The 23,329-nt window shown below is 37.4% G+C and overlaps 1 protein-coding gene across 4 annotated transcripts in view; it reads left to right on the forward strand.

Moving 5' to 3' along the window:
• Positions 1-462: 462 nt before the first annotated feature.
• Positions 463-23,329, forward strand: part of rps6ka1 (ribosomal protein S6 kinase a, polypeptide 1) — a 98,895-nt gene continuing 76,028 nt past the window's right edge. For all 4 annotated transcript variants that reach the window (XM_077239701.1, XM_077239702.1, XM_077239703.1 and 1 more), the window contains exons 1-2: positions 463-1,089; positions 14,782-14,826. In XM_077239701.1, the coding sequence (XP_077095816.1) occupies positions 1,027-1,089; positions 14,782-14,826 (108 nt within the window). In that variant the 5' untranslated portion in view covers positions 463-1,026. The remainder of the gene's footprint in view (positions 1,090-14,781; positions 14,827-23,329) is intronic.

A 23,329-nucleotide genomic window follows, 5' to 3' on the forward strand; every position in this document is an offset into this window, starting at 1 on the left:
TGAAAGGTAGAAGACAGGCCTGGTTTCACAGACAGGGCTTAGATTAAGCCAGGGTTAGGCATTTGGTCAATTAGGACATTTAAGTACCTTTTGAAAATGTACCTTTGAAAAAAAAAAACATTACTGGTGTCCATTTTGAGACAAAACAATGGCACTGACATATTTTTAAGATATGTCAGAGCAAGTTGCTTTCAGTTAAACATCTCAAACATCCATTTCGTCCAGTTTAAACTTCATCTGTGAAACTGTCCTGGGGTTATTGTCATGTATTTGGGTAAAGTAAAGACATGGTTTAGAAGATTTTCTTTGCACCTTTTCAGTAATAACATTTTGTTGTTGGTATTTAAAAAAAAAAGTCACATAAGCTTTAAATGTAGCAAAATACGTTTCACTTTACCCTGTGTCAAGATATCCATGCAGCTGAAAGCTTGCAGTATCAGTAAGTGTCCAGAGAGGGGCGTCAGAAGAGGAGTAGTAGGAGAAAGGGGCTGGACGAGAACTGTCTTGATCGGCTGAAGCTCGTGCGCTTTTACACTGTGGATCCCGTTCAGAGCGGAACACACTGACAGCATCGGCTCCTCTTTCTGCGTCTGTGTGCACACCGATAGTCAGTGTCAGGAGACACTTTCCACCGCATTGAAAAAACATATTTAATCTAATTTCCTCGGAGGAGACGCGTTCCATCGCTGCAGACGCACAGCGCATGTCCCTCTAAACCCGAGTCCACCTGTGTGTATGTGTGAGGGGGAGAGATTTCATTTCCAGGAACGGGGCTGTACAAGTCTTCTTCCTCACAGGACCGCGAGTAGAATCCGTCCAAGTCATCTATACGGGAATAACGGCTTTGTTTTTTTCGACGGAGTGATTATTATGCGCGTCCTGTGCGGATTGTAAGAGAGGAACTTATCGCACGTTTGCTCCTGATCCAAAGAGACTGGTCTGCTCGTTCCAGCAGGGAATACAAGGGTTCAGAATAAATTCCCATCCAAATTTGAGTACTTGGGGGAAAGACAGAAGAAGCGCAAAATGCCACTTGCTCAACTGGCAGAACCATGGCCCAAAATGGAGCTGGTGCAGTTGGAGACGGAGGTGAGAGGTGGTGAAATCACAGCACTAAAATTAACTGATTTAATGAGTCCTCAAGGTTCCTCTATCCGTGCCAGAGGTCCACGTGTTTGTCATGTGGAGTTCACGAGAATTACAGCAATCGTATAAAAAGTGAAACTTTATAATGAAATGAAAAAGAAAAATGTAAAAAATATCACTAAACACTGTTGCAGACAGAGTTCTGCAGGCATTCCCGTGCAGACTTGACTCAATGTTCTTTTGGAGCGCGAGCATGACGCGACGCGCTGAGGTAGTGCAGGTGAGATGTTTTGTAACGCTAAAGGGTCATGCCACGAAAAAGTGTCTAGATCAATGTTATTAACAATAAAAAGCTGTCACTAACTTCTACTATAACTTATAATAGACATAAAAAAAAATAGACAATCCATTATTTATGGATGCCTGTTTTGGCCTGTCCAGAGCTAGTTTCCAACTTCTGCTTGCTTAATGCATACATATGCACATTTTGATAAAAAACAACAACAAATATATATATATATATATATATATATATATATATATATATATATACATATATACAGTCCCAAGAAAATAAAAGCTCTTTTTAGCTTTGACTTGGTTATATGCAGCAGCTTCTTATCATCAACTGCCTTTCAAATAATTTACAATTCAATTAAAAACATAATTCTTTCAAGATTCAAGGACGTGTCTCTGTATTTTGTTTATCATTTTTAATATTTTGTTTGATTTGGATGATTTTATGTAATCAACCCTTTTACAATGAGTTTGCAAGTGAACCACATAATATGTACAGAAATATAAACATTAAAGAAATAGTTCACTTAAAAATGAAATTTTGTCATTATTTACTCACTCTCAAGTTGTTTCAAACCTGTATGAATTTCTTTCTTCTGCTGAACTCAAAAGATCTTATGAGAATGATCTTAAAAGAATGTCAGTAACTAAACAGTTGATGGACCCCATTGACTTCCATAGTTTATTTGTTCCTACTATTGAAGTCAGTGGGGTCCATCAGTTGTCTGGTTACCGACATTCTTCAAAATATTTCCCTTTATGTTCAGCAGAAGCAAGAAATTCATTCAGATTTGAAACAACTTGAGGGTGAGTAAATTATGACAGAATTTTCATTTTTAAGTGAACAACTCTTTTAAATTCTCTTCTAAAGACCATATTGTAGTGTCATGACCTTGGTCAATAGGCTAGAAATGGATAAATGAATTGCAAAATTGCTTTTCAACCCTGCTATTATAACCCCTGGTTTCACAGACAAGGCTTAAGATAGTCCCAGACTAAAATGCATGCTTGAGCGGTTTTAACTGAAAGCACCATCTTAAAATATGTCAGTGCCATTGTTTTGTCTCAAGATGCTCACCTGTAATGTCTTTTTTCTATGTCACGTTTATAAAAACTTCTTGAGCTGCTTAATTAAACTAAGGCCTAGTCCTGGCTTAATCTAAACCCTGTCTGTGAAACCGGGCCTATGAGTCATAGCTTTAAAACACGCATGCATTTTATAGAGTTAGTTTGATGTTATATAATGAAGTTTATTAATTCTGAAAGACTTCTTTAAAATCAGAAAATTACATAAAAATCTTGCTGCCTTTTCAAAATGGAATAGGCTCCAATTTCATAGAATGACACTGCAGCTTGTACATTTAAACTCTAGTGTATTTCTTATGGTCATCGTAGTGAACTGACTATTTCCCTCCGTTTCTTGCTGTGCCATTTGTCTTCTCTGGGGTACATGTGAAATGTCAAAAAATAAAATAATACAGTAGTCTAACGTCATTAGAAGCTCTAGGAAATAGTTAATTTTGAATTTGTGTCGCCAGACTGTTTAATTGTGGCGTATGGGACAAAACTGTTGATTTCTTTGCATTTATGTTTTTGCTTTAAAATACATCATAGTGAATCCCAATAGCAGCTACAGTACATGTTTGTAATAATCTACTGGTATCTGTAGGATAAGCTGATCTCCTGTTATGCTTAGCTTTCATACAGTGAGCTGTTTTCATTTCCTTTTCGTTTGCATGTTACATTCAGATACGTTGGTTTGAGGAATCATATCTTTTGATCATAGACCACAGTGTGCTAAAAACTCCTAGTTAATGTCAGTGTTATATATATTACAGTAAACGTTCAGGCCTTTGCATTTTGTTCAGCGCTGAAATTTGCTCCACCAGCTTTGTCTGGAAACCAATCTTATAACTACAGGGCAAGCAGAGACAATATGGCCTGTGAAGTCCATGATTAATGAGAACGGAAGGAAGATTTCGTTTCTTATCTTGCTCTCAGACTAACGCTGATTTCTTTTGAAAATAGCAATATGAGACGTGTTATTTAGTGTCTTGTTCCTGTCGTTGTAATCTGTGTAATTTAGAGCTTGAATTAACTTTCCTTTTTCCTTGCCTTCTGGTCGCTCACCACTGTAATAGGTTCACCAATCAGGCGACAGTCGGTTCGCTGCAGAATCATTCTCAATTCTTTTCAGCACTTTGAACGAAATTCTTTCTGCAGACGAAAAAGAGTGGAGAAATGAATCTATATTTATACATGTTTGCAGATTAACTGTACTGATTAGAATCTTACTACAGCATATCAGCAAGTACCACAAGACTTTAAAGTGCTTCCTGATGCAGGCTAGACTAGACTCTAGTCTAGAAAAAATGCACAGAATGCATCTCATTTTCAACTTTGTTTCATCCTTGACAGTTTTCACTGGCAGTTTTTACATACTTGCAGTGATTAAATTGCAGTGATATATATATATATATATATATATATATATATATATATATATATATATTTAAGTAGCCTAAATAAATTAATATTATAATCCTGCGACTAGTTGACTAGTGCTTAAATGAAAAATCTTTTGTCTGGGCTGTCCTAATATTTTTTTGAGGTTTTGCTAAGATCACCTGCTGTTCACGTCTTTGATGGCTGTGTGCTCTCTGGGTTTCAGCAGTGATGTGTGTTTTTAATCATACCTACTGCATAATAATTGGGATCATTATTTCAAAACCCTGCAGCTACATGGAACCTGAAGCCTGTTCAACAAGGACTTGGTGGTTAGTTGGTGGGGAACAACGAAAAATATTTGAGGCTGTATTCTTCCATTAAAGGACAGGCTTTCTGTGAGCTCCAGGAGTCACAAGTTCTGTTCTCACTCCATCACTGGAAATTTATTCCTGTGAACCCGGGAGCCTCCCAGATTTGCTGGAAGCTGTTTGACGGTATATCACAGTGTGTGAGGCCCTGTCTGTCCCACAGGGAGGGTTTATGTTTCACGTACGTTGATCAGATGTTCTCTGCTCTAGATTCTCTGCTCTCTCTCACTTTCAGTTCTAAAAGAATATTCTAATAGAATATTAATTACATTCAGTCAGATTTCTTCCACTTGCTTTCTTGTTCTTGCATCTTCTTTGTAAATACCACACACACAACGCCACATGCTTTCAGCATATGTTCCGTCGGGAATATCAGATGTTTAAGTTGTGTGTTTCCGGTCTCGGCTGTCAGTGTGTGCAGCGGTCTGAAACGTGAGAAGTCATAGCAGCGCATGATGGCTGGGAATATAGATGATGTGATCCGGAACTCTGAACTAAAAGTCGAATTTCTTCCTGTCATCTATTGTTTTTTTTTTGAATCCCACTCTTCTAAAGTCTCACTCTTTGAAAGTATTGAACGTATATCTTTAATTCATCAGAGAGTTTTAATGATTAATTTGTGGTTTTATTCAAAACAAATGTTTTGTGTGTCAAATGCCTAAATCATCTGCAAGTTGACAATTCTGACTCAATTTATTTATTTACTTTATTTTATTTATAATTTTCCTCCCTTCATTTTTTTCCTTCCTTTACTTTCTTTCTATTTAATTTCTTTCCCCTAACTTGGCATATCCAAACAGCATCACCTGTTCTCTAGGTTAAAGTTGAGACTACATAATGGCCTATAGTTGCATTTCAATGTCATTTATCTAAAAATAGTGTGACCCAACCCTTTACGCCAGGGGTCTCAAACTCAAATTAACTGGGGGCCGCTGGAAGTAGAGTCTGGGTCAGGCTGGGCCGCATCAAGTATTCCACAAAAAATAGTATTCAAGTATTCCAAAAAAGGAGCACAACTGATCCAATCTTCTCAATCTTTATTAATAACGTCTCTTCTGAACTGTTCCTCTGAATTTGACATTCCTTTCTGTACATGATTGGTTCTTCATGAGCTGTCGTTCTGACAGTTGAAGTTCATTTTACAAACTTTCTTTGTCTTTTCCTTATAACACATCTTTGTGATACTTATATTTGCTCATGTCCTTTTTTATTTTCTTTATACAACACATTAATGATATTGAATGTTTTTTTGGAAGGCACATTTCCTTTTATTATACTTAGAAAAACAAGTATTGCTTTTGAAATACAAATATTTGCTGTCATGACTGCCCGTCTTATAGAGATTGCTAATGTGACGTCATCGTTGCGTATTACCAGTGGTGAACGCAAAGCATTTTGGGAATCCGCGGCACAAACAGAAGGCGCCAGACTTGATTGCATGGGGGGAAGAACGGAGTGTTCAAGATGCCGTCTACCTGCTGTGTAATAAACTGCAATAGTCCTTCTTGCACAGTTTTTAAAACGAACGTTAAGGGTTGTTTTAAGGACATGTTTGTGTATGCTCGTAGACAGCCACTCTGAAGCGGTCAGAGGCGATTCTTAAAGATTCAAAAAGTCGAGACAGGACCCATCGTCAAAATTCTACCCACCACTCTAACTTAGTTCATCCAAAACAAACTAGAAAATAGACTCAAAGTGCTAAATGCCTGAATTATCCTTTTAGAACGGATCAATATATTTGTTTTCCCTAATTTTAATTAACCCTAACTTTATTCTCATCTGAATGGTAAATAATTGATTTCCGTATAAAATAATACTACCATTAAAAACATATTTGATTTTCTTTTTTAATCAATGTAGAATATGTAACTGCTCTGAAGACAAGAAATGAAAACCATGCCAGAACACTAGTCTGCTATGCCAGCCCATGTAAACGGGCCAAACATACCCATAATTCTTTGCGTTCTGATGACGTTGCCGCCCAGTTGGTCACATGTCTTAGCGATCTCTATTGAATTCTTTCTACACATGTATAGCGTCTCAGGCAAATTACTGACTTTGCACAAATCAAAGGAAACCTTCTTATGAACCTGTTGGACACATATTACAAGCTCAAAATGATTATTCTCATATTGTTTTAGAGCAGGGGTCTCCAACACGTCGCTCGCGAGCTACCAGTAGCTCGTGGCCTGATTTGGTTGTACACATATCGCGCTCACATATTTTGCGCGCTCAAGGTCGTTATTTCAAATGTAGGTGTGCGGCAAGCACGCACATAATTGAAGCGACGCGCTCAGTTTTTCCAAGCGCAGTATGTTCGTACTTCGCGGTTGTCTGACAACTATTGACAACAAACCCACCGTAAGCTGTCACGAGACTATCAATGGTAGCCCATAAGGGATAAAAAAAAAAAAAAAAAAACGCGGCACATGCAACGATGGGCCGCACTAACATTAAACTTTAATGTCAAGTATGGGGGCCACAAAATTTCACGAGCCCCGCAGGCCGCAAATATGAGACTACTGCACTACGCACACCTTGGCAATATAATCACCATTGGCTGGTAAATAGTTTTTTGGTTACTCGCCAGACTGATATCATATTTTTTTAAATATATATTTATATCGATAATGATAATATAATGATAATCAATCATTATTTAATGATAGAACTTTAGTAATTAGAACTAAAATGAGATTATGCATGAATGCATATTTTGTCATTTTAACTAAACTTTGGACTGGTGGTGGTGCTTAAGATATTGTTGGTCATTCAGTGTTTCTGTAAAAAAAAGAAAAAAAGATAATAGTAATTCATAATAGTAATTATTATTAAAAGATATTAATCCTACTACTAATTCTACTGCTAATAATGACAATATACAACACATGAGTGGCTGAGTTTCACTCAGCGAGTGAAAATATATCTATGCTAAACTTCTACTTGGCATCTAACACACACACAGGCGAGTAAAATTTAAGAATTTATTAGCCAATGGCTAATGATAGACATTTAGTCGCCCAGAGTGAAATTTACTCACATTGTAGAGTGGCCTACTCAAGGACTTTAGAAAGATCTAGAAATCCTCAACTCCCACTTTCACCTGTCAAGTCACATTTGTGAGTAAGTCAGTCACACGTAAAGACAGGTCTGGCTTTTGATATTGGTTCCTTCAGGGCATGAAGAAATTAGATTTGTCTCTTCACCTAGTCCAGATGAGTTTTCTTCAGTCTAGGGTTGCCGGAGAGTTGATATTTGACTAGACTAGTATTATACTTAGGGGCTGGGTACCGAGTTCGGTACTTTTTAGGTACCGACCGAATTGCCTCGATACTACCGAGTACCGAAACATGTCTTGTTTTTCGGTACCAAGTTTCGGTACCTAAGTGGTTAATCTCGTCAACGTCAGTGAAACAATAAACATGCAGCATGATTGGCTGTGGCGGAAAAACACTAGTTTACGCGGCTGCCCAGAGACGTGCCTCGTCGCACGCGAGGTTGTAGTGTGTGTGTGTGTGTGTGTGTGTGTGTGTGTGTGTGTGTGTGTGTGTGTGTGTGTGTGTGTGTGTGTGTGTGTGTGTGTGTGTGTGTGTGTGTGTGTGTGTGTGTGTGTGTGTGTGTGTGTGTGTGTGTGTGTGTGTGTGTGCGTGTGTGTGTGTGTGTGTGTGTGTAAGCGTCCAACCCAGATAGATAGAAAATATGTAGAAATGATCAAAAGTGTACCTATGTACCCGACTCGATGCCATAAGCACACAATGCAATATTTTCAACAAGATATTTGCTGGCAAGACCGGCAACACAGTAAATCTGATAAGGCACTTAGCGCACAGAATACACTCGAGAGTAGAAAGTTTATCCGCCTTCGACTACAAGAACTGGAGCGTGTCACATATAAACCAAAACTCAGCGTATAGGATACTTGCCTCACAGACATGAGAAATGTCAATGTCTACTTTTAAACGAAACAATTAGAAATAAATAGTTTGATTACCTAATCCATATAGGCGCGCGCGCATTCACTACTGCAGGGATGACGAGTCAGCATCGCAAATAATCGCAATAATCATCTTTGCAGCCAACACGTTTAGTAAACACTTGTTCATTAATAAACAATTAAAATATCTCCTTGCTATCGTTTCCCGACACATCCATAATCATTAGGCTACTTTTGCCAGTGCTTTGCGCAAACTTTGTGTGTGCTGAGCGCGAGGCATATATCCCGCACCCCAGTAGCCTATATTTAATTCAATTCACATTTATTTGTACAGCATTTTTCACAATACATATCGTTTCAAAGGAGCTTTACAGAAAATGCATGTGTCTAAATTACAATTTAGAGTGATCTGTTATCAGGGGTGACTGTGTGTAATGCATTTCAATTAATTTTCATTCAATTTCATTGTTAAACAATGCATTAAGTTAAGGCAGAAACAATGAGCTCATTGAAGTAAAGAATACATGTTGTTAAATGATTAGGAAACATAGAAAACTTTAGCACTGGTGCTTTTTTACAGACTCAAAATATGGGTGTAAAAAATAAAAGTTTTTTTTTTAGGTAATGTTATATGGATAAAATTGGTATCGAAAAAAGTATCGTTCAGGAACCGGTATCGAAGTCAAGGTATCGGTATCGGTATCGAAAATTTTGTTACGATACCCAGCCCTAATTATACTAAAGGGATAAACTTCTTCCCTGTCAGCGTTTGTCAGCAAAGTTGCCAGCCAGCATTTTTGATCATATTCTCAAAACTTTGTTTTGATTAAATGTTTGATGATCACATCGGCTTACTTGTGTGTAAGCAACTTCTATCCGCTCCTTCTAGTCTACGCAGATCTTCTTCACTTGTTTTTGGATCCAAGATGTTGTATTTCAGAAGATCCGTAACAGCACCATATAACAGCGAAAACATGGATTGCCTGAAAACTTGTCAGGCCTTGATCAGTGGACTGTAAAACACAGTAGGTTTTCTATATGTGGTTCTCAATTAGTTTTAACCAGATTTTCATTTTGACATCAAGTGGCGACCCAACTGACAAAGGTTAAAAAAAAGTCTTTGAAATCAAACATTGAAATGCATTAATAGTACCCCGAACCATTAACATGACAGACTGAATAGGAAAATTGGCATTTCAAAAGGTCTTTTTTTATGCTCTTAATAGCCAGTTATTAACCCACAAAACACACTGTGCTCAACAACAAAAAAAATATTTAGCCTTTTAAGGGAACTTTTATTCAAATATAGTTTTGTTCATGGTTTTTGGATCTCAGAGAATTTCCATGTTAGCATCTGTCTGATTTGACTAGCGTCTTCCAAGTGGCTGATGAATTTGCAATAAAATAGTAGGCTATTAGAGTTTGGTTGGACATTAGGCTACATTTTTGATCTCAACAACAAACAGTAGCACCTCATTGCAGTTGACGAGATCCAGGGGGCGGAGTTGGATCCAGATCTTAGGGGTGGAGATGGGTAGGATTAGGGGTGGGTTTAGGGATCAGGGGGTGGAGATGGGTAGGATTAGGGGTGGGTTTAGGGATCAGGGGGTGGAGATGGGTAGGGTTACTGTACGTTCACACCACCGCCGGCGAGAGCAGCAAAATTCGCTCTCAACGCCCTGCCAGCGACGCCGTGGAAAGATTCGTGGACGCTCTGATGCTCTGACGTAGATCGAACGCGTGGTCTTTTTTACAACTGTATTTAAAGGGGCCACAAAGCAAACAAGCATGTCGATCGTTATTTTTGCAGAAATTTGATCGATGGAAAAAACTTAACAATTATAGTGAAATGTTTTCTAATGAAATAAACAAATTAAAAGCCATTTGTGTGGTGTGGCTTTTGTGTTCATGGTTAAGTGCTATTATAATTTGCATTCCCGCTGAAAAACAAGCGTTCTAGAGCGAAAATATTGCCTATAAATACTAGTGTTGCGCGCCTTATCAAATTCAAATGATCAACCTCCGCAATTTTGCTTGGGAACTAATGTGGTCGGAACCAAAGTTTACAGGACTGCGTTCTTTGGACTCCTCTCAAACGGAGCACCTCTATATTCCGATTGGTTGCCGCCGGTTGCCGCCGAACCGCGTCATTGCTTATTACCATAAAGTTGACCTGACTTCAACTCTCCTCGCCGCTCTCACCATCCAAGACGCGCCGCGCCGCTCTCGCCGGAGCTCGCCGGAGCTCGCCGGAGCTCGCCGCCGGCTCTCATTGACAATGAATGACTTCCGGCCACTTTGACGCTCTCGCCGGCGGCGGTGTGAACGCACAGTTAGGGCTGGGTTTAGGGATCAGGGGTGGGATTAAGGATCAGGGGGTGGAGATGGGTAGGTTTAGGTACATGTAAGGTGGGAGGAGTTGGATCTGGATCCAACTCCTCCCCCTGGATTTTGTGTTCTGCAGTGAGGACCATCTCACAACTAAAGGCATTTACCTTTCTCTCTTTTTTTTGTGCAACTGTCTGTTCTCTCCTGTCATGTATTTGTTTCATGAATGCCAAGTCACTCGAAATTCAAGCCTTCTAATTCCTTTCACATCTCTTTTTTCCTTTTTTCTCACTCACTCACTCACTCACTCACTCACTCACTCACTCACTCACTCACACGCACGTGTTGTGTTTTCATGTTTTATGGAGACATTCCATAGACATAATGATTTTCAGACAGCTCTTTTATCACTTTCATTTGCATCGTGTTTTTAGGAAAAGAGTTTCAGGGTCAAGTGTGATCAGCGACCCTGATAAAGAGGCTGTTATTTTACATATAGTCAAACTCCTTGCTCTCTGTGTGTGTGTGTTTTATTGTTTATTATGTGAATAATAGTTTGTTTTTCTAGAAAACCGGAAGTTGCGCTGAAGCTCTATTCCGTTTGTCCTTTTATCCTCATGAGATAATATCCTGAAAGGAAACGCATGCTTAGCTGATATTTTATGTTTCTGTTTTGAGATATGAAAGGTCAGAGAGATGTACAAAAAACTCAAACAAATTGATAACTGGGCTTAAATTAGGTATGAATTTCTCTCTTTCATTCTCTTTGTAGGAGCTGCTATCAAACACTATCTATCAAATGTACATCTTGTATTGTATAAAGATTCGCAAAATGTTGAATGCGTGTAATGTGCGCATTAATTAAGCACAGCTCATATCATATTCCCTTATCAGTTTAATTAGTATCTGGTGTTCACAGATCACTTTGACACAGTTTGTTAATGATTTACGTAAGCAACATATCAGTTTTTGTATGAACCGAGTTATATATAAGCAGACACATGTTATTTCTGTGCTACTAGCATTATGAAACAAAATTGCAAAAATAATGGCTGTCTTTAAACCCGTCTTCTATTGTTTGGTAGATAATCTCGCCCCAAACTCACGCCATTGGTCAAGGTGCTCAGTGTTTTGATAAGGCCAAGTTTTTAAACTTTTCTCCTGAGTAAACCTTATGGATTTGATTATTTATATTGTTTTTGCATTTAAGCTCAAGTACTTTAACATAATCTTTAAAGGGATAGCTCACTCAAAAATGAAAATTCTTTCATAATTTACTCACCCTAAAGTTGTTCCAAGTAGGGCTGGACGATTTTGGCTAAAATCATAATCGCGATTAATCGAACAAGTTACCTCGATTACGATTATTGAACGATTATTTAAAAAAAATCTTTCTCATGTGTCACTGGCAAGGCTTATACTATAAATATTCACGGTTATTTTTTTGAATGAAAGAATGCATAATCCTATCTGTGTGATTCTAAAATAAGGAAACACACAGATAGCTTTTAATGCTTACTTATTAAATATTTCAAACAATTGAATCAAACAAAGCATACAATGCTTGAAATAAAAACGTCTAATAAAAAAGTAATTAAGTTTTAATGTAAAAAGAAAGTTTCATCAAAATGTAGAAAATAGTTATTTTTGTAAACAAAATAAATTATTGTAAATATTGCCATCTTAAAAGTAAAATATAACTTGTATAAAACTAAAAAAACTAATCCTTTTCATATTGTGTAGCATTTGTAAATGCTTGTGTTATCGAAACCTGCTTTGTGGAGTGGAGGCACGTGTTGCTGGGCGTTTGTCAGTCTCTCTCTTTTTTCGCGTGTTTCTTTAGTACAAGCGGCTCCTGTTGCTGAGTTGACTCAGTGTTTGAGTTCCCTTTCACATAGAGATTCCGGAAATTACACGGATAAAGTGGCCCGGGATTTGACCCGGGTTCGTTTGACTTTGGTTCATTCACACTGCCAGTGATTTTCCGAAATCAAGAGAGTGCGTTCACACAGACACGCACAACCCGCAAAGACACGTGACATGTCCCAGCAGCGTCTATAGTTTGCTTATGAGCTGCGATTTCTCTCGAGAAACCACGCTTGTGCATTTTTTTCTCTGATTCGATCATAAACTAGCGCTTTACGAACCATTTCACACTGGCGAGCGATCCCGGCCTAGCGCCATCTTTACGACACGGCATTGATTATGGCATTTGTTCACACAGCGCGCGTTCCGGTGTTGTGCCGAATTTCGACCCCCTGCCAAATTATTACCCCCCTCGTTGAAGTCAGTACCTTATTGCCTAATCCTAACCCCACCCCTAATCCTAACCCCTGCCCCACAACTAATCCTAAACCTACCAATGCTAGGGGGGTAATAATTTGGCGGGGGTCAAAATTCGGCACAACACCGGGACTGAACACGGCAATTTTACTATGTCCCCAACCTGGCATCAATCCCGGATCATGTTTGCGTTCACACAGAAGGTGTTTGTTCTGGCAATTTCCCGGGATCAACGCGCTGTGTGAAATGGGCTCATGTTGCTTTAATGTCGCAGACTGGACGGGGCGGAGTTACGTGAATACACACGCGGTAATATGTTTTAAGGGGAAAGTACATTAACACACAGTGGACGGAAATATTAATAGGATTAAAAAAACGAAATAACCGACATGGTAAAATTACGTCGGTTATAGGCTCTGAATTTCGGTTTCGATTATTTTTCGATTAATAATCCAGCCCTAGTTCCAAGCCTGTATGAATTTTTTTCTTCTGTTGAACAAAAAAGAAGATATTTTGAAGAATGTTGGTAACCAACAGTTGATAGGCCCATTGAGTTCCACAGTATTTACATTTTTTCATACTATGGAAGTCAATAGGGACCATCAACTGTTAACTGTCAACCCATATTCTTCAAAATATCATATTTTGTGTTCGGTAGAAGAAAGAAATTCACATTGATTTATATTTGTTGTTTTTGTTGTAAATGCTTGTAGATGACAATATCTGAAGGTCTTTGCAGTTACCACAGAAATTATTTCCTCAGTCTTTTTGTATTTATTGCCACCAAAATTGACATTGACGGTTAACTGGAGCTTTTCTAAGACGAGTCGTCTTAACCTTTGAGTGCACTTGAGTGAATCGATCTGAAGTCAGCATAAATAAACTAAGCTCCGATTTGCATGTGACGAATCATTGATCTTTGTCTGTTTTTTGTTTTATGTTTTTCTCTGAGCAGGCAGAATTGTTTTCTTCCTTCCTCCAATTCTTTTATTTTTTTATTTTCTTCTCTTTCATTTCCTTCTATTCTCGCTCAAGGTTCTGTATTAAATGAAATTGAAAGCAATCGCCTGTGCAGGATGTGATTGTGTTTTTCTGATGGTTCAACGTTAGGACTGCAGAAATCAGTTGGCATGCTGATAATTCTGTAGAAAACTAATAAACATGACACACATTCTCTCTTTGTTTTTACATAAATAAATAGTTTGTTTGTGTGGTAGAGACTTGCAGAATTCCATTGTGCTTTAATAAATGAAGAAACGTTCCTGTTTAGCCGAGATCAACTATAGTCAGGTAAATTCTTGTGCTGGGGGTAAATGAGATTGGGGTAAATATGCCCAATAGGAAGGCTTGTCTACATGTTTTACAGTATTTGTATCTATTTTACATGTGTTTGGATTCTTAGTGGGTATTTGGTTTGCTCTTATCTCATCTGAATTTTTATTATTGGGCCTCAATGTTGGTCGTCTAACATTAGATAAAGTTCCCAGATTTAGACATGTACTCAGTCTTTTTCCTGGACCTCTGTAAGCCTTTTTACACTGTTCTCTGGACCTATTTAAACCCTTGGTTAAAGTCTATTTTAGTCCTGGCAAAAATTGTGCAGTTCAAACAATGCAGTGCAAGATTTGTACTGCATGTTGTTTATCAACAGTCAACCAATCTGAATAAATGTAAATGTCCTTTATTAATGTTGTACAGTGAAATCTGTGTTCTAGAATTACATCTGAAGATCCAGCTTGTGGGCAGAACAGATGTTCAAGCACATTGACACAAAGAGAGTGTATGTGAGTCTATATAAGCAGCCAAGCCTGTATAAATGCCCCGGGAGCCATTGATTATGTCATCTAGACATAACATGCATTTTTGATTTTGACATTACAGCTGTGAGCCTTCAAGTACATGCATGCACACATGTGCACACTCGTGTTTTGATAGCTAGTGGTATTATTCGAATATATGGAAAGTATTAAAAGAAGAGTAGTATTGTCCAAAGTAGTACTGCGTATGTATTAAATCTCTTTTCTGTTTTTCTTTTAGAATGGACAGAGCACCACTGAGGATGGAGTCACCACAGATGTTAAGGTAGGACCCAGCTGACCAAGTACACAAATGCAGTTGATCTGGACAGTTATAACACTTATTATTTTCTCAAAAACATCTAGAAGAACTTCATGTTCTCTACTACTCTTGTTTATCTCTTGATGCTACTCTTGTTTATCCATCTTTAATTTCTGGGCTTAACAATAGATACTATTTTGTTTTTTCTGCCAGTCGAGTCGGTAGTTCAGATTTTTACTTGCTCTACCAGCAATATATTCACCTGCTCTAGTACTTTCTTTTATCATATTTAACATATATTAGGTGTGGCATAAAATAAAAAATAAATTAAAAAAATTGTCCGTCATTAGAACGGCCACATCTGAAGCTCTAAGTGCATCGCATTTTATTTTCATTAACTTAACGGGTTATAAATTTTATGCCTATGTGGAAGCTATTCGGCCAAAATCTCATGGTACAAAAAATGAAGTGCTATTGGCTATAACTCTGACGTATGAATCAGAATCAGAAAGAGCTTTTTTGCCAAGTGTGCTTGCACACACAAGGAATAGACTAGACTAAATGCTAGATTAAAGGCCCCAATATACTTACGGCAAAGTTCTTTTTGTTCTTCGTTTGGGGTAGAAACGATTGTGTGAGAAGCGGTATTCTGTTAGCGAACATCCTTGTGTTGCCCATGCTGTCATGATTTGATGAATATGTAAATATGTGTTGCGCACTTTACTTTCAATAACAAAATAAACACAACCAAAATGACAGTGATGAGAAAACTCGCAGTCACAGTGTCTCTTTTAATTAGGATTACAAAGTTCTACTATAAAGCGACTTTCCAGTGTTTTTACTCACTAAACAGAAAAATGAACCAGAGAAAATGTCCATGTTAAAGAAGACGGTTCCTCGAGCACACTTACTTATTACGTCATCGCCACTAATGCTAATTTCAAGGCGTTTATTCGCGAGCTGTTTCGAACTCCAGAAATGAACACCAAACGATCTTTGCTTTGGCCTGGTTTTGTTAGAAATGACGTTACACAAGTGGATCCTTTAATTTCGCTTGAAGTATATTGGGGCCTTAAGACTCTTCTCCGCTTCTCAAATATGTAAAACGTTAGCCTTGTATATTATAGTGTTTCTTGAGTAACGAAAACACTGTACTTATTCAAACAACCAGTTCTTTATTTACCCTTGCATTACAAACAAGCAGAGACAGTCCAAAATGTGTGCAGCACTTTATTCACTATTTAGGTGAAGTTACCCACCCGGAGTTAGGAGGTTTTTCAGACAGTTTGAGGATCCAATGGAGTTACGAGCTTTAGTCACACGCTTTTTTAAAATGCTTTTCATCGGTTAAATATTTGCAAAACCCACTGACAGATGTAAAGCGTAACCAATAGCAATGAGAAAAAAATGAAATGAAAATGAGATTCAAGGTTTCTGCCGACAGTGACAATTTATATAAAATTCACTTTTTCACAAATCAATTTTTGTCTCTTGTTCTGATGAGATGAGGAAATTTGTAGGTAAAAATAGATTTGATTTGTGATCTCATGTTTGAGCCTATTGTTGATTGCCATGTTTAAGAAACCTCAGACTTCTGTCTCACAGGAGTGTCTAGGGTATATTGGCAGCTTTCTGAATCAATCAATGGAACAAGTGCTAAAAGAATTCAGTCTGGAGTTCTGACTCAGAGACTCAGAGGCCTCTTTGTGTGACTTAAGGGGTTGAATTACTCATAGCCTATCTGTTCCAGGGTCCATCTTGACTTTTTGCAGCCTGTCTGTCTTACTGCTTGGGAATAGACTCTCTCTCCCTATGAATCCCTGCATTTCTTGTGTTTTTATGTGTAATATGAGCCTGATGTGATGGACAGAGAAGACAGCCTGTCTCCTCCTTCAGAATGTGCTTTTCTCTGTCATTCTGAATGGTGAGCTCACCTCATAACTGGTGTGAAACCCAGTCAAGACCTGCCTAAAGACAAAATTACCTCACTTGAGCAATAGTTTTACTAGTCTGAGACTTTATCTGCGAATGATAAAATATTAATGTGAATGTTATTATAAATACTATGGATGCATACAGTAGCATCTAATTAGTCAAGAATATAGCCAATCAACTACTGGTTAGTTATTGACTATGAGAATAATCAATCAGCATTTGCTTGAATGTGACTAATAAAAGAGTTTGTATATCCTGATGTTTCTTGACCATGATTGCATAATCATAATTTATGTTGGTTGGATTATCATAATCAAGTTAGGATTGTCTATATTGCAGATTTTATGAAAAGCTCAATTTGTAACATAGTTTGACTGAATCAATGAAAAAAAAAAAACGTATGAAATTTTATTTGAAAGAAACTTAAATTTTGCATTAGGGGTTGGTTTGGGAATCGTAAGAAATTTTCAATAACAAGCCACGTTAGGCTTTACAATAAAAGTTATTAAAACAACTAATAAAAAATAGTAGTAAGTGAAAAATGCACAATCCTTTTTGTGTTTATTTCTTATACTTGTCAAATGAGTTTAACAGACTGGTAATGTCAACACATTTAACATATTAATTATTTTGCAATTTTTGCAAAAATAATAAATCTTTTTGAAGGAAAATAAAAATGTCTGCATTCTCTAGGATAATGTGGGACCTCTCCTAGCTTATTGGATCTCCAGCAGTGGAGAATATATGGGGGTAGAATTGTTGCATTATTCCAAATAAATAGATTATGATCCACAAATAAATGTAAAGAGATTCACAAAAATATATCAAATTCACAAATATATAGATTAAGATCCACAAATCCACAAAAACTAACCCTTTAAAGGATAAGCTCCCAGCTCACACATCGCACCAGAATTTTGCTTTTCTGACATTTTGCTTTTGAGTATCTATTTAGTAATTCTCATTATTGTGAGACTGTAATACACGGAATTAAAAAATATATATAAAAAATTATCATGATGCTTAATCACTGTACAAAGTTAACTGTCTGCCACAACTGCAAATGGCTGGTGAACTAAATATAAGAATATTTCTTATTGCCATTTTTTTGGAAGTATTTCATTAAAATATACGTACTTTGTTGTTCCATCATTTATTTTATCTTTTTAACATTACAGTAATGAGAATAATATATTTTTGTTATTATGGTGATGAGAATTTGGGGTTGTCTGTAACTGTCAAGAAAATATTGTCACAGTTTAATGTTCAAAATATGTCTTATTTCTTTTGATTTGGGTGACATTTGACCTGGACATGTTTTCAAATGCTGAAACATATTAACAGAACTAGCGCGGCACATAGCAGACACAGTGATAACAGGCTGAGCCCGTGATTCATGAGGCCATTACTGCTGGCCGATCCACCAGCTCCCGATCTGTCACTGGTCCCTTTGATACATGCTGATTGGTTGTTGTTGTGGGAACACTTATCATAAATCACACAAGTTTTATTTTATTTTATGTTAGCAATGAGTCGTTGGTTATGGTCTTTTTAACCGGTGATGAACTTAGATGTGATCTATAGTCATCATAAACGCAGAGAAGTCAATCCGTTCTGAAGGACAGAGTTGGCAAAACAATCCAGCTATGGATTGCAGCTAATCTGAAGCAAAACAAGGCCACACACACACACAAGCAGACATATTATGACAGATTTACTGTGAATACTTCAAAAGCCCTTAGCTAATATCACTTGTCACTGTTTGCTTATTGTGAGTTGAGATGTGTGGATAAATGGATGGATTTCTGCCTTGACTTTAGTCTCTCTATGCAGTTATTTTGAAATATCCTTTCCATCTTTGTTAAGGGAACATCATGTCTAGGTCTAATAGAATGGTTGATGCGTGGGAACGAGTGTTGAATCGATGGATGTAGGAGATCAATTATAAAAAAAGAACAGAAACTGCTAATGAGGTGAAGTCTGTTACCCTTTAATTTTTTTCTCCCCAGTGTTTTGATATTATTTGGCCTTGTTAAACCTGAAGTGTTAAAATACTTTCACCTCCTCCCCCAGTTTAATATGTGTAGACATATATCAAACAATATAAACAGTTGCTCTGTTTGTTTGAGCATCCTGACTAGCCCTACAAGACAACAGTGGCTCAACCAATAGTATGTGTTTGGGGACGGGGCTATCTGGAGTGTTTGGGGAAACTCGTTTGGAAACATCATAATAAACATCACAATATAAAATTATAAAAAGCAGTTTAGTTATTGTAATTTATAATAAATATGTTTTTCAAGAGGCCCATCTTGACACGGATCTAGACTAGAGCCCTATTTTGTCTTCAGCTGTACGACCCAGGCTTAAGGATCAATATTGTGCATGAACACAGCTAATAATACTCCTCCCCGGAGAGAGCAGGCAGGAATAAATAGCTGCTTGTCCAGGAATCTCTGACAGCCTGGGGCTTTAGTTGAGCAGAGTCAAGAGTAACATGTCAGAGCCACAAGAGACAGTCTTGGGTGATAAGAACAGAGAATTTAATGAGACCTTATCATCTCTATATCATGTAATTTTTCAACTTCTCACTTTTATCCCACTTTCTTGCCTACTTTAGCTCTCATCATCTCTTGCTTCCTCTCTTTTTAAATGTCCATCTTTTTGTTCATGTTTTCACACAGTGTCAGAAATTAAGATGCACATCCTGGCTGATATGGCAGTCATCTTGGATGTTTAAAAATGTTGTTATAAAGATCCTTTTTTTGAATACTTTTTTAATGAAGGAAACTTTTTTTTTATGAGGATTTTTTCCCTAACAATATAAAAACTGAATCGGTGAAAACTATTTCAGTTAATTCAGAAAAATAATGGCTGTTATCCTTAAAATCAAATACAAGTAGTTTATATATAATAGTCATAAAAGCTTTTCTGAAATACCTGCGATAAATTATGCAGGTTTTAGGAACTCTACAACACTCATAATATATCTCCTAATAATATATTTGTATATAATAACTTGAAACATAAATAATAAGCTTAGCTTAGCTTCATACGGAGTATTTGATGCAATAACATTGTGTGTATTATTATTTTTTATTAATTAATTTTGTCTTTTTTGTTAGCCCAAGTTAATTTCTGAACCCTGGTTTGCCATTTTGTGAAACATATATCAGATATAAAAAAACAAATTGGTTAAAGCACTTTTCCTTTGAACCAAGTGCACATGGAGTTTGAAATCTTGCATCAGTTTCCAGTATGTCAGATCTCATCTTCACATAAGGTGAGCCTCCTCTGTCCCAAGGATTTTTTTTCTTTCCAAACGGAATTTGCAATAGTTTTACTCAAGCCATTTGATTTAGTCATTTCTATTGCCAAATCTTATTTGTGTAAAGGCAATTTTATTACTCTTAGTATGTCTATTAAATTCATTTTACAATAAGTTAGCAATTTTACTAACAGAATGAAAAGCCTTCACCTAAAGTGTAAAATATCTGTTTTTGAGAAATATAAAAACAAAATGAAACACTATACGATAAACAGTATAAAAGATTGTTTCAGACTGACAAAAAAAAAATCAAAAATTGAGTCATTTCAATAAATTATTTAAGGTTATGACCCCTGCGTCATTTCCCCAACCACATGCTGTACATGTTGGCTCCATTAAATCATCATTCTGAAGTAAAGTGGAAGATTATGGCCGTCTTCCATTTAGCTTGAAAGTGGATAGACAATTAATGGCAATGACTCTGACTGTTGCTGTGTATACAAGTTTGATCATTTGAGCAGAGGGGTAAATATATAGGATTTTAAAATCAGCTAATCTGACGAATCTTTAATTTCTTGAAATTAGGGAATTATGCTGGGAGTGCTGAATATTTTCCATTATTTGTGCCCTTGCCCTGTTGTCAAAACATGCTCCAACTTCTGTGATAATTTTCTTTAAGGGTGGTTCCTCATGCCTGGATTAAGTTGATTATGTCCTCCCCCGTTTCTTCTCTTTTTCTGGCCCAATTTAATCATGCTGATAGCACCAAATATCTATCATGAGCGCTTGGAGTTTTTGGTCAATACCGTCTTATTGGAATAATTTACCAGGATTCGTTTAACAAGGCGCAAAGCAGGGCTTCACGATAAGGACTGCCCAGTGGTCCAGGCCAGGGCCAGTGTGAATGACGCTCGGGCCAGTTGACGGAAATGTCTATTGCCTGAACGTAAACAGTTACGAAAGAAATCGCATGTGCAACTACATTTGGTCATTAAAGTGACTGCAGCCTAATATTCGTGTGGCTGTCTGTGTCATAAAGTTAATCAAACAACAAAGGACAAAGAAAAAATCACTTGCTGCTCTTTACTGGAGAATTTATGTAACTATAATAAGGATTATGAATATTTGGGTCAGTTAATTGTATTAACTAGGTGTAGCTAACTTAATATTACAATCACGTAATCAGTTCGTCCAACAAACTCTTGATTATTCATTTATTCTAAGAAAAGGGTATCTTCCATGGCCATGGAAGAATAATTATTTCTTAGCATGTACAGCGCTTTGAGCATGTAACAAGATCAAAAATCGTATAAGAGACTTTGTTTTTGCAAGCAGTGAAGTCGAACCAAATACATATTGTGCACAAGTTTTATTAACTAAATCACAAACATAACTAAACTAAACAAACATACATGTATACATAAATAGATGGTGAAAGTGGCAGAATGAAACCGGAGGTAGGAAATGGAACTATGGAAAATATCCATTTAACTATGAAAAGAACCATCAATATTATCATTTTCAAAGCACCTTCTTAAATTGATACTTGCATTGCATGGCTTTGCAGTGGACACAATTCTTGAAGTTCTTTGAAAATTGACGTCGTTGACGGTTCCGTGAGTGTCAAATGTTGAAGTTGCAATCGTTTTCTTCTCCGTTGGATGAAGAAGGTGATGAACTTGCATGGGTAGTTCGACTCTGTTCTGGTTGGAGGTTTTCTCTCTGTGGTCACAGCCTGCAGGGGCCATGAGCCGTTTGGGGGAGGGGGTCTCAGACACCCACCCGAAGTAAGCAGCCCGGAGGTCCAGCGAAACAAGAGTTGATCGTTGCCCGTTCAGTGATGGTAAGGTTGCAGTTTTCTGGAGTGAAGAAAAGGCAGTCTGACTCCCTCTGGGAACGTGAAAGCATGGCTGACGATGCTCACGGCCTGCTGGGCCCTTGGGCCCCAGTGAAGGGGGGTTCCCCAGTATCAGCAGAAACAGTGTTGCAGCCGGATGAGAAAAACTAAGAGGGCGAGGTCACTGTGGACTGTCTCTAATAAAGCCTGAGGAAAAAGTACCACCTCCAAGTTTGCTTTACCAATGAGAACTTTCTGGCGGGAGTCTTTGTCCTAAGTGTGGTCAGACCTCTGCTTTACCCTTTTTCTGTTCATTAATGTTCAGATAGATATTTCAAATCCACACTGTATTCTAAGAGAAGGTGATGTACATCAAAGTGTGAATCATTAAATGAAGATTAATTAGGTAGGAGACATGATACAGGTGAGGTTACATTGACAGTTGGATGGTTGTATAATGAAATACATACCATAGTATACATAATAGTACACAAGACAGTAAATCATTCACACAGTTTCTGAAACGCGGGTTCATTTATAGATCAGTTAGTCTATGATTACTGCAGCAAAGTCTGTATTAAAGATTGTTTCTGTCTTCCATTGTCTCTCTTAGGGATGGCTCGATACCACAATTTTGGCTTCGGTGCGATACCAGAACCTAATACCTCGGTATCGATACTAAATCGCTACCACAGGTAAAAAAAAAAAAAAAAAAGTCTCAAAATTTAAGTGACACTTAAAAAACACTGCTTGAAACTCTCCACTACCAAATGTGCTAAGAAAAGGTATCAAAATGTAAAATAAAATAATAATAATTCAGTCAGGGAACATGCAGTAGGTTAAATTTTGATTTTGAAAAAAAACCCCTGAAATTATAGAATTAAAATAGGTTAATATCTATAATAATAGATTAACATATAATAATAATAGAATAATGAAATGACATGTAAACCATTAGCTGTCATGCATCAACAGAGAATTATCAATATTTATTGCATTTATTCATCTTGATTTGGTTACTGTTTGGGTTCATATTAGTTTAATGCATTGCTAAACATGTATTAGTATTAGGGATGGGAATCGAAAACCGGTTCCACTCGAGAACCGGTTCTAAATTTTACGATCCATCGATATTGTATGCCCTCGACGTTAACGAGTCCTCTTATCGATGCTCCTGCTCTGAGTCAGCCATAGTATGTACAGACCGTGAACTCACAACTGTCCCTTTTGTCCTTTATCAAGCACATATCTTTGTCCTGCAAAGTCTTATTTGATCAGTGAGTAAAATTGTCTCTCTCTGGTAATGTAGATGAACCGCTGCGCTTGTGACAGGGCGCATGTTAAACTGATCGAGCAGAGAGAGAGAGCGAGAGAGAGCCCCGGTCGCGCGCACGCACTCTCTCTCTTCGGAGCAAGGCGAAAGTAGGCTTCACTAGGGATGGGAATCGAAAACCGGTTCCACTCGAGAACCGGTTCTAAATTTTACG

This window comes from Siphateles boraxobius, unplaced genomic scaffold (genome assembly GCF_051911475.1).
Source record: "Siphateles boraxobius isolate OS27281-9 unplaced genomic scaffold, OSU_SipBor_1 22, whole genome shotgun sequence".
NCBI classification, from domain to species: Eukaryota; Metazoa; Chordata; class Actinopteri; order Cypriniformes; family Leuciscidae; genus Siphateles; species Siphateles boraxobius.